Source organism: Lipotes vexillifer, unplaced genomic scaffold (assembly GCF_000442215.2).
Source record: "Lipotes vexillifer unplaced genomic scaffold, Lipotes_vexillifer_v1.1 scaffold1383, whole genome shotgun sequence".
Lineage (NCBI taxonomy): Eukaryota > Metazoa > Chordata > Mammalia > Artiodactyla > Lipotidae > Lipotes > Lipotes vexillifer.
Genome location: NW_006797683.1, coordinates 988,462 through 1,000,748, shown reverse-complemented (window position 1 = coordinate 1,000,748; position 12,287 = coordinate 988,462). Strand labels below are relative to the sequence as shown.

At 37.7% G+C, this 12,287-nt stretch overlaps 1 protein-coding gene across 4 annotated transcripts in view; it reads right to left on the bottom strand.

Moving 5' to 3' along the window:
* The window catches only part of NSD3 (nuclear receptor binding SET domain protein 3), a 99,971-nt gene that overhangs the window by 31,236 nt on the left and 56,448 nt on the right, over nucleotides 1-12,287 (bottom strand). For 2 of the 4 annotated variants that reach the window (XM_007469785.1, XM_007469787.1), the window contains 5 exons: nucleotides 9,116-9,216; nucleotides 6,967-7,012; nucleotides 3,876-4,006; nucleotides 3,376-3,504; nucleotides 2,605-2,737 (listed from right to left, as the gene is read on the bottom strand). In XM_007469785.1, the coding sequence (XP_007469847.1) occupies nucleotides 2,605-2,737; nucleotides 3,376-3,504; nucleotides 3,876-4,006; nucleotides 6,967-7,012; nucleotides 9,116-9,216 (540 nt within the window). Of the gene's footprint in view, nucleotides 1-2,604; nucleotides 2,738-3,375; nucleotides 3,505-3,875; nucleotides 4,007-5,980; nucleotides 6,064-6,966; nucleotides 7,013-9,115; nucleotides 9,217-12,287 lie in introns of those variants that run through there. The other 2 variants (XM_007469786.1, XM_007469788.1) reach the window with 2 other exon arrangements.

Sequence of the window (12,287 nt, the reverse complement as noted above, 5' to 3'; positions counted from 1 at the left end):
GCGGTACGCGGGCCTCTCACTGTTGGGGCCTCTCCTGTTGCGGAGCACAGGCTCCGGACGCGCAGGCTCAGCGGCCATGGCTCACGGGCCCAGCCACTCCGCGGCATGTGGGATCTTCCCGGACCGGAACCCGCGTCCCCTGCATCAGCAGGCATACTCTCAACCACTGCGCCACCAGGGAAGCCCCTGTAATACTTTTTACATGTGAAGTGTTTTATCTTTTGATAAACAAAAAAAGACTTCGTAAATGATCTTAAACAATGGTTTGAAGAATCTGAGTTTTCACTCCTAATATGTTGGTATCAAACTGATTTTCATGTGACAGTAAATATATCAAAAGCAGTTTGAAAAACAATTACTTTTGTGGTTTTGATTTGCATTTCCTGGATTACTAATGATGTTGAACATTTTTTTCATGTCTTACTAGCCATTTGTATATTTCTTTGGAGAAATGTCTCTTCAAGTCCTTTGCCCAATTTTGAATTGGGTTATTTGGGGGTTTTTGGTGTTTTCTTCTAAGAGTTTTATAGTTTCAGTTCTTATGTTTGGTTTTTGATCCATTTTGAATTAATTTTTGTGTATGGTATAAGGTAAGGGTCCAACTTCTTTTGCATGTGGATCTAATTTTCCCAGCACCATTTATTGAAAAGACTATCTTTCCCCATTGAACAGTGTTTGCACCCTTGTTAAAAAATCATTTGACCATATATGTGAGTTTATTTCTGGGCTCCCTATTCTATTCCATTGGTTTATATGCCTTTATGCCAGTACCACACTGCTTTCATTACTGTAGCTTTGATTTTGAAATCAGGAAGTGTGAGTCCTCCAACTTTGTTCTACTTAATTGTTTTTAAAGCAAATTTCCTTCTTAAATTTTCTGTTAGTTGTGTACCCAATTAGATTATATCAAACCTTTGTTGGCAGAATTCTGCTGGATTCTGGAGTTAGAAGAGAAGCCCTAAGAGTGTTTTTTTTTTTTTCCTAAGAGTGTTTTAATACTGAGATACATGGTCCTTCCTATCAGTAATTTATCAGGCTGCAAAACTGAATGCTTAATGGGGCCAGGCAGATTACATTAATGACTGAGTGACAGGGTTTTAGAAAAAGTGTCTGGTAGGGAACGTGGGGAACAAGGAGTATGTGCCTGATCCATGTTAACACATTCAAAACTCATTCTGAGGGCCAAATACAACAATGTGCAGATAATCTGACCCTGAGGCTGTCAGCTGGCAAACTGTTCAAAAGCTTTACTGCAGAGTCTAAATGTGATAAATAAAATGATATTTTACATAGGGAAAAAATATAAGTTATTTGTTTAAAACAGCTTATGTAGCTTAATTTTTGCCTGTGTATGTAGGTGAGTGTGTGTGTGTGTGAGAGTGTGTGTGTGTGTGTGTGTGTGTGTGTGTGTGGTCAGGATATGTGATATGTGATCCCCATCCTACTGAGTCAAGCTGGCAGAAGGCAATTGTAAAGGGCAAGGACTCTGGGGTCAACCTCTGCCTCCTGGGCCTGAACCCCAGTTTCACCATGTGTGTCTTTGTGACTCTGGGCAAGGTTGGAAAACAAACTCTCTAATCCTCAGTTTCACATTCTGTAAAATGGAAATAATAATAGTATCTATCTCATAATGTAGTGAGGAGCAAATGAGATAAGAAGATAAAACGCTTAGTAGTAAGAGCACCTGGCATTTAGAAAGTATTTGATTAAAAAAAAAGTTACTGTTCTAATGGAATCTAGAATATACAAAGGATTTTTGGAGGCCTACGAGTAAAAAAGAATAAAATAAGTATCTATGAGAATCCAAATAATGGGAGGAAAGGAGTAGGAAAATAATAAGGTATCAAAGGTAAGGTCAGCATATCGTAAATACTTGACATCCAATTGGCTCATAGCTCCTTACAGCAAAACCAAAACAAAACCCACAAAAACATGTGAACATGGTTCCTAGAAGCACTACCAGGCCATCTCCAGGTGACTTTTCACTTACCTTATTGGTACAAATTAAACAATTCTATTTTCTGCTTTCCATTACTTAACTAGAATCATGGCTACACAGAGAAGAAATATAAACTTACATATTTATTTCTCTGTAAGTTATTTTGACAGGTGGCAGTCTATACATGGGGTACAAGAAATAAATGATGACTCCAAAACTCCCATGTTTTAAAAACAATTGCTGACAGTTCCATCTTTCCACTAAAAATACAATCCCCATGGTTATAGTCTGTGATGGACACTTATTCTGGTCTATAAAGTCAAGGGATTTTAAACCAATTTATTGAGCACAAAAATCTCAAACCCACCTGAAAAATAATTCACTCTACAAACTTTGTATAGCTCTTTAGATAAAACATAAATACATCTCAATGATTTGACAGATTTTATGGTAAAGACACTAGTGGGAGGAAATCTGACAATAATATTACAAACTGCTCTTTTGATCTCAGGAAGCCTAATCACTGGATGGTCTTAATTTGTTGGAATAGCTATGGGAGAGGAGATACGAGCTACATAAGCATGGTAAAAGAGTGTGATGTCATGGGAGATGCGGGCACTGCACTTTCTCCACCCTCACCCCCATCTTCTCACATCTACCAGGACGCTCACCAGTTTTACATTCAACGCAGATGAACTTTCCATCAGGGAATGATGTCAATCCCAGGCACTCCAGGTGGAAGTGTTTGCAGCACTCTCCCTCACAAGGAATCAGAGAATCCCCAGAGCTTTCACAGATCTGTAACATGGCAAAAAAACCCCAGCTGTTCTCAAACTGTAGCAGGCATCAGGACCACTGGGGGGGTCTATTAAGACACAGATTACTGGGTCCACAGTTTCTGATTCAGTGGGTCTCGGGTGGGGCTCGAGAATCTGCATTTCCAATAAGCATCCTGACAATGCCAATGCTGCTGGTCCTTGGCCCTCACTTTGAGAACCACTGAACCAGATAACTATTTCCAGACCCAATATGTATAAAGTTTAAAAGTCATACTTGATCTTTTATGATTCCTTCTTTGGAATCTGCATACTTTATCTCTTCTTCACAGTGCAAAGCAGTGTTTTTCAAAAAGGGTAAATATACATTAAAAACTTTAATACCAACTTCAATTTAAGAAGATGTTTTTGAAGTCAGCCAATTGCCATTTACTTCCAATTAATAAGGGAGCATCACAATGAAGACTGGCACTTACACTTGAATAGTAAGTATTCCAACTCCAAAAGGGAAGAAAAGAGCCAGAAGTGGCCTGTAGATCTGTAGCTTGAAAGCAGTATCAGAACTTAGAAAGATACTAACCTCTCAAACAGGAGGGGAGTGTATTACTGGCAGGATATTACAGCCTTTGTTTCAAGCTGCAGGACAGGTTGCCTGCCTACCTGACATACAGTGTCCTTCCTACTCATTCCAGTGCCTCTTCTTGACAAACTTGAATCCACGGACTGCACATCAGAAACATCTGCATCTGCAGTAGCTGAAGGGCTATCGACTTGCTTTCCAAAGCCTACCTACATGGAAAACAGAACACATTTTTAAGAAAAACAAAAGTTTCCTCAAAGTTAGGTGCTACGAAAATCCTAGTAAGACTTGCTCAAAGAAACCTTCACACAACCTCTTCCTCCTTTCTAAAACCCCTGGATACCCAATGTCTGGTGTTTTGAGAGAAACTGTTACAATTACAAAACTACGCTCCTGTTATGTAAGAGATGAGCAAAATTAAGAGACCTGTCAGTTCCAAAATGACCAAAATGATTTCTTTACTACCGGCATTTAAAAACAAATTCCCTGTTCTCGCCGAGAAAGTCAGGCAAAGCATTACTTGGTTGCTTGGTCTGGCAAAGCGAGACAACACTGCGCCCAGGCCCTGGGACATATTTACCTGCAGGTCACTCAGTCCTCTGGAATCGGAGTCAGACGTGTCTCTGTACGTGGAACTAGCCATTTCTACATCAGTTGAGGCGCGGCTCCTTTTCTTTAGAGGTTTACAGGAATCTGAAATCTCGCTGGCACCTTAATACAACACACTGAAATTAATCCTAAAATAGTACTTAAAGTTTGTTGTTTTAATTTTTTTGTGGGAGAATATTTTCTTTCCCCAAACTCATCTGTAGTGTGAAAAAAAGCATAGCTCTCTTTGTAACACTGAAGTCATGAGTCAAAATTTCATAAGCTTCTGACCTTCCTGATGGTGAGTGATGTAATTTACAACCGCTCTATTAAAACACTTAATTCCGTGCTCCTGCTCTAAAGCTATTTTCGGGCAACAGAGCCCAAGTTCCAACCTAAAAACCAATTCTATCAAAACTGTAGGACAGCTGATCGATTTGGAGCAATCCAAAGAACCATTCAATTTGGAGGGGGAAGACATAAAACCCAACACACTGTGTAGCTTACAAATATGGTCGCAGAGACACCTCCATCTTGTTTTTATTAGGGATGTGACAAATCTTTGATTTGTATTCGATTCGTACACGGATAGTGCCATTTTCCCCCGAATTTTGCAATTCAGTTGATTATTGCCCCCCAGATAAATCCTGGATGTTCACAATTGTTCATCTGAGACTTCCTGGGTGAAGGGCATTTACTGTGACCATTACAAGTGTTGCAGCACAGCTACATACGTCATGCCATCTAGGAGGCACAGTGCTGAGGGCTGTAAACAGACAATGTTCAAGTGCAGCCAAATCACGAAGAGCTGGATGAGAGGCCTCTGTGTGGACTTGGTGAGGGAAGGAATAAATATGAAAAAAAAAAAAAAAAAAAAAAAAGGCAGAGAATAGTGTGGAATTTTTTTTTTAAAACGGTGTGTAATACAAATCCAGCCAAAACAATAGTGCAAAAAGTTACAAAGCAACAATCTCTTGGGCTAATGCAGTATAGGCTATACAGAAACAGCCACGATGAAATGTGCAGATCAGGCACGGTGAATACCAAGGAACCAAGGAGACGGTTAATATTTCAACCCACAGTTTGTGTTTTAGATTTTTTTTTTCCCCCAAAATTTCCATACAACAAACAGACATCTAGATCAGCCCAGCAAGCTATGGTGGAAGTGTGCAGTCCAGAAGAGACCATGGAGAAACAGGTCTCCCGAGGCCATGAAGATCCACAAAGGCTGAGCGGGAACAGCACTTGGTGTGCGGCACGGTCTGTGCAGGAGGATGTGGACCTCGTTAGACTGCTCAGGTTACTGGAACCTCGTTATCACATCCCATCCTACAAGGTTTTCACTGAATGTTTCCTTACATCTACAAATGAGGGTGCCTGCCCGTGTTAACGCTGATTAAAAAACACAAGTACACAAATCTATCTCCTTCATTGCTGGTGTATGGACCCAGAACACCACCACAAAATATTTCCTTGGCCTAAAAGATCACTGGATTAACAAGGAGTTTTAACAGAGGAACAGGAGTGCTGTACTGAGAGGCTTTCGAAGGGAAACACAGGTACCGCCATTTCCGATGAGTTTCTGAAAATGCTAGAAAAAGGACAGGCTGCCAAAGGCAGCCACCACGCTGTTCTCCATGATAACGGCACTAATGTTAAAAAAAATAAGAGCTTTTAATGATTGTAATGTATACAGTTTGGGCTGTTTGGCAAAACCCTGCAGATGTGCATTAATGACGCTTTATTTAAAAAAAAAAAACAAAACCAAAAAAACCCAAAAACAGTCCATGTTGAAATTGATCAGTGTAAGTTAAACGGTGGTTTTTAGGCTGGACCCATGATTTAAGCTGTACCCATCCAGCTCAGACAAAAAAAAAAAAAAAAAAAAAAAAAAAAAAAGAAAAGAAAAAAAAATCATTTGAATGTTAAAGCAATTGTTCAGAGTCTTGAAAAAGAAATCAGGCAGGAAAATGCCCATAATGATGACTGGCAAAATCAAAATTGAAAACAAAGAAACTGTTTATCGAGCCGCCGACAAAGAAATCTTGCATGGAGACTACAAGTCTGGAGTTTCTGGGATGAAATTGTACAGGAATCTCAGTCCACAGTTTCCTCACTCGCTGCGGAGACGGAGCTGTCACTGAATCTGACAGAGCCCTGCACTCCCCGGTCCGCCGACCCTGTGGAATGGTGGAAACACAACGCAATCAGGCCTCCTAATCTCGCAGCGATCGCGATGTCTTTTCTTGGAGCTCCGCCAAGCAGTGTTCCCTCCGAGAGGCTGTTCAGTTCTGCTGAGGATCTCCACGGAGACCATCGCTGCAGACTTCTCCCCGAGAATGCAGAGAGGCTGGGGGTTTTTTTTTTTTTTTTTTTTTTAAATAATGCAATTTGCCCAGAGTAAACTACAGGTATTAAATACAGTCTGATCTCACCAAAAACGCACGAATCATGCTATGGAGTTTGTACTGTAGTCAAATTGCACACAGAAAAGTACAGACTTAAGTTTAAGGTTTCTTAAACTTTGTGCATATCTCAAATAGATTCTGCATAAGGTCATCAAATAATGGCCATAAATATGCTACGAATCATTTTAATCTACAAAAAGATTTTACAGCACTGTAAAAATAAATGTGGCAAGATTTTTTTTTTTTTTCAATCAGGTTGTCTTGTCTGATTTGTCATAGTCCATGTTTGACCACTATTGACATAGCTACTATTCGGTATTCAGTCGAATACCAAAAAAAGTGGATTCGTCACATCCCTAGTTTATAAACCAGTGAAACCCCAGAATCTTATGGAGAAAAGTTGGAAACAGTATCAAGCCTACGTGGTGTTCTCCAATTTACCAAAACAAATAAGACTTTTCACATGGAGGCACAGAGTAAGATCAATTCTAAAAGACACACACGCACGCATGCGCGCACACACACACAAACATGGGAATACTTCAATTTCACACAAATTATCGACTGAAGAGCGACAAGTGATTTACAGAGACACACAAAAATACATGAAGTACAAATAATTCTTTCAAATTGTTTTTAATCAAGGAAATGCAGAGCAACATTATAATAACTCACCTTTTTGTAATCCAGTCTTCACTGTAGCCTGAGGAACTGTTTCAACCTGTTTGGACAGAAAAATACAGCATTAATGGGGAATTTTTTTTCACTTAATTAACAGAGGGAAAAAAATAATACTTCGATCAATCTAAGTAATGATGAGCGATTAATGTATCTGAAACCTGGACTCAGTCCCATTTTCTGGTAAAGTTCTCTGTCTCAGGGTCAGGGAGGGTTTAAATTCTAGCTGCCTGTGCTGGATGCCAAGTGACAACACACAGCCACATGCTTTTGAGCAACGACCTTTCCCACCATTCCCTTGGTATATGAAAAGAACACAAATACTTTCCTCAGTGTCTGGGAGGCAGGAGAGGGGTTGTTTCTGCAACCAGCCCCGATGTTGCTATAAACCCCTCCCGCCCCAAAGACGTTAGGATAAATTTTTACTTACTATGATACTCAGGTTAATGTAACTCACGCCACTTTAAGACCCTTCCGCGCCTGCACTCACATCTAAGTTGCTGGGAATCAGGACCCTCTCTGTAGAGAGTGCTACAGGGCTCCATACAGCTGGAAGCTCAATACTTTTGCTGCTAGTACAAACTTAGTAAGTTTGTGATATTGCAAAAGCACTTTCTTGAGTGTCTTATGAACAGTGTCTTGATCCTACATTAGGAGAGCGAGATCAGAAGTTATTCTGCCAATGTTTATGTAAAACACGTGGTAATTTGAGGATTGAACCGTTGGAATTAAAGAAAGGATGCCATTTGGAGGAGTACCTGCTTAAGCTATGAACTGGATTTTATGTTTCTCTGAGTGGTGAAATATGCATGTTGCAACACATTTTGTAAATATTTAAGGATTATTCTAAGCTTTTTTAAAAAAATTTTATTTTTTTTTACAACAAGTAAAAAAAACATACAACAGAAGTGCTTTTATAAGATACAATTAGTAATACAAATATAAAATCTTCTAAACAATCACTGGTATTGTTTTACTACTAACTATAAACACAGTGGCATTAACAATCCGTCCCATTTTTTGTACTCATTCTCCTTATTAATTTTAGACTGACTGGTCACAGACTGAATTTGGGAACCAGCTGGCAAAATCACAACTTCATTTTGGAAAGGAATACTGGAGATCTGCAAGAGGTTAGAAAGATTTTTTGGAATATAATTTCCTAAGTATGAAAGCTAATTATGATAAATTAATGACAAATTAGTATATTATTTAAATTTTTGTTAAATATTTCTGGGAAAACTGTTTTACATGTCTGATGATACCATAGAGTACCCACAAAATCACCTCTTAAGTTTGGAAGTTTAAAATTCTGAAGGAAATAATTTAAATAGAAAACTTCACATTCTTCCATATTTAAGTGGTTTTAAAAATATAAAGCTTATTGGAACTAATACTATTCTTTTTGTTTAGTAGCAGCTGTCTGGGTATAAAACTGGATATTCTTTCACTTTAACAAATTAAGAAAAATTCTGACTGTGAATTTAAGTTAAAGGAGTTAACGATTTCCAAAAATTTCTTTGAAAAGGTAATTTAATATGCCTATTGCTGTATTGATTACACTGGCTTAATACCCTTCAGTCAAAATGCCCCTCCTTCTTTTTACATAAATAGTGTGTATCTGATAACCGAGTAACAGGTGAGTGCCATTCCACTGGGAAAATAACATTCCAAAAAAATCTGTGATACTAACAGAAAAACCAGATCATCTATGATTCTGTTTCTTAAATAAAACTCTTATAGGTAAATTAATTTGGTCTGTTTAAAAAATAAAAATTATACCAGCAGCTTAAACCAAAAATTAAAATTAAAAAAAAAAAAAAGGGAACTCAATGATGGTTCCAAATAAAAATCACGAAAACATGAAATCATTTTGCTCGTAACTGAAATGTCAAAATCAATGTGAGGAATTCTTTAAGTCTTGTACCACTGACTTCCCATCTCCTGAAGCCTGATTGTTTTCTGTGAAAATGCTTGAAGCAGCATCACAGGGATGGTTGTATTAGGACTGGGATTCACCAGGACAGAAGCATTAGGTAGTCCGGAAAGGAAAGCCAGTGTGGGGGGAGTCTCTCTTTTAAGACACCAGCATAAGCCACAGCACTCACAAATACGACGGTTAACCCTCTACATGTGGGAAGCCAACCTGCTCCTTTTTGATCTTCTTCTTTGGCACGACCTCAGTGGATTTCTCTGATTCGGAACGGGTTCTAATGGATCTTCTCTGTTGCTTCTTTTCTACTGAGCCTAAAAGACAATTCAAACGAACAAACAATAAAACCTCACTTGAGTAACTAACTGACATTCAAGTAATTAAGATCTGACCAAATTCCTTCCTTTTCTTATCCATTACTTTTGGTCTTTTAACTATAACTCATTAAAAAATCTATTAAACACTTGGGAGTACATTAAAAAAATTGTACAGATCAAATTGTAAAAGCTGATGGGTTGAGACTAGGAGTCATAATGCACTCTGAACTATACAGATAAAGAGGGATTGGATTTTTAAAAATTGTAAAGTCAAACCAAAACAGCAGATAAACACATTTAGGTAATAATAATTGAAGGGATGAAGGGACTGAGGGGATGGATGAAAATGATTTTATTCTCAGTTGACATTAGGAATTAATGGTTCAAAATTCAATCGGTACTATGTATTTTGCATTTTAACAAATAAATTAATTCTACACGTAAAATGCTTAACAGTGCTAGGTGCTGGTTTTGCTATTGTTATATCATTAACAAGCAAAGGGGAAAAAGCAGGAAAGGCACAAAAATGGGACTAAAAATGAATCATTAATCTGACTATCAAGGGACTTGTATAACTTAGAAATAATTAATTAGTCATGGAAAACTAGTTGAAACAAATTATCAAGCTATTTAATATTAAATGGTGAAAAAAAGAAACTATGAAGATTTTTAAACAGTAAAATTCCTTGAAAGAAAACTCACATGGACCCCATTTTGGAAAGGATAAAACTTAAGATTGAAGGCCACAATGTGAAGAAACACTAAGGAATGAATCACAGAATGATTCATTCTGTGACCCTAAGAAGGAATAATACCTTCAGCACAGCTGTTCTCCATCTTTTCCGTGCTTGGACCACCTAAACGGTCCTTGCTAGATAATAATCACCTTGCAGAAGCTACCTCAATGAAGTGTTCCATATCACCTGTGTATTTTCTGGTTTCATTGTTCTTGTCTACGTGGAAAGGGCTTTCCTCACCTTTGTTCAAAGCCAAAACAAAGAAGGATCCCACTACTTTTTTGGGGGGAAGGAGTAGGTAGTTTGATGATAATGTACTGTTTCTGAGTTGTGCTTAATTAATTTCTAGCAGAGAAGTCACAAAATGAAGGTGTCCTTTACTCTCACTCTTCTCCTGACAATGATGAAAATGTTAACTAAGACAACAGGTATCCTACCCTCACAGACACCTGAGTATTCCAGAGATCCATATTTCAGTATAGTCATCAACACTCAAGACCTACCAGGGAAGAGGAAAGTGAAAATAGAACTGCGTAAAACAAACAAACAAAAAACCTTGTTTTGAGAATGACAACAAAATTGTTCTAGCAAGGGCAAATGATACTTGCTCTATTGTCTTATAAAGATAAGACAATGTGATGACTCCTTAAAATTATTCTGAAAGCTACCCGAAGAACATATACATTCTACTACATTTAAAGACACTAAAAAGTATTATGTTCTAAGAGAGGAGAAGTGAGCATCTCTGGATTTGGAAAATAGCTTAGAAATCTGGTAGAAGTGCAGATACAACTCCTCAAACCATAGAAATGTAGCAGTGCCACACATCCTATGTAGCACCTAAATTTACTAAGAAAAGGCTGGAGAATTCCCCATGAGTAGTTAACACCAAATGAGATAATAGTGCAATTGGTTTCTGAAGGGAGATCGGGTCTCTTTTCTGACTTTTCAACTACTGAAGTTATTTTCACAAGGAACAAAATGGTCATGTAAAAAGATAAAATATGCTTATCAACTACGGCTGGGAACCAAATTTAAACCAAGGTCAAAGCTTTAGAGCGCTCATCCCTAAATTAAGGCTGCAACATTAATTTACAATCTCATTACATTATGTCTGCCTGAGGAAGGAACTGGGCTTTTTCTTGATATAAAGAATTATAACCTTCCACCTTTAGCTTTCACTAGAAAAGAAAAAAAAAAGAAGGAAAACAAGAAAATCCACAGCAGAACTTAAATTGAAATGAAAAGACTACATGAAGATAAAATGTTCAGTAGCTGAGGGGCAGAAAAAACAATCTCCATTAAAAGTAAAAGTTTAATATTTAAGATCAATCTAATATATTACGAAGAATTTACTTTCTCCCTAGTTCGGAGAATGCAGATGTTTAAGTAATGATCCTCCTAGTCTAAATATCACACTTGCATTCAGACAAATTACTAACAGTTTAGTGTAAAGAAAGATGACAAAACTGATAGACCTAACTACAGAGCAGAGGCCAAAAGAGTCTTGTGGTATCAGAAAAGGTAACAAACATTTTCAATTATGGCTAATTAATGCAAAATCTTCTAAGTCCATTATTCATTGCTTCATTATAATTTCATTTTTTATACAGTATTTTGAAGTGATACAAGTTGCAAATCTGGTTCTGGACTTTGCCACTCCCTCCTTACTTTACTGCAGCTTCCTTTCCCAACTCATTGTTGAATAAAGGCATTCTATTCACTATGCCCTGTCCCATACATGGCAACACCTCTCCCCATCCCGCAGCCCTTTCTTGAAAATAAAGGGCTGCAAGTTCTTTCCTGAATAATGAACTTTCCTGAATAATGATTGTTTTTATTTAGCTTTTATAATAAGAAGAATCTTACTCGTAATTTCCCTTACAAAAATACTTACCCCTTAGTGCCACTCAATTACAGGTTTGCCTGAGCTACTACTGATCCAAGATTACTACCTTGGGTCTTAAGACTTTAATCCTTCTAGAAAATTATTTGGTCACCTCTTAGATTCCAAAAAAAAATTTGAAAGAACAAATTGAAACAAACTCCTTCCTAAGATTTCAAACGACCAAGTTAGTTGGTATCTAACTCTTTTCTTGACAGTTGTATGCAGCAGTAATACTGTTATATAAACCAAATCCACCAGACACTCAATTAAGCTTCTATAAGATCCTTAGTCTCTTAATAAAAATTACTTTGCCTATTCCAAAGGCACGATCTTACTAAATACAGGCATTTCTTCTTTGAGCAACAATAATGTAGCTTGATTTTCAATTCATGGTTTCTGTTAATCAGAGAAGATTATAAGAGAGCTAGGCCCGAACCCCTCAA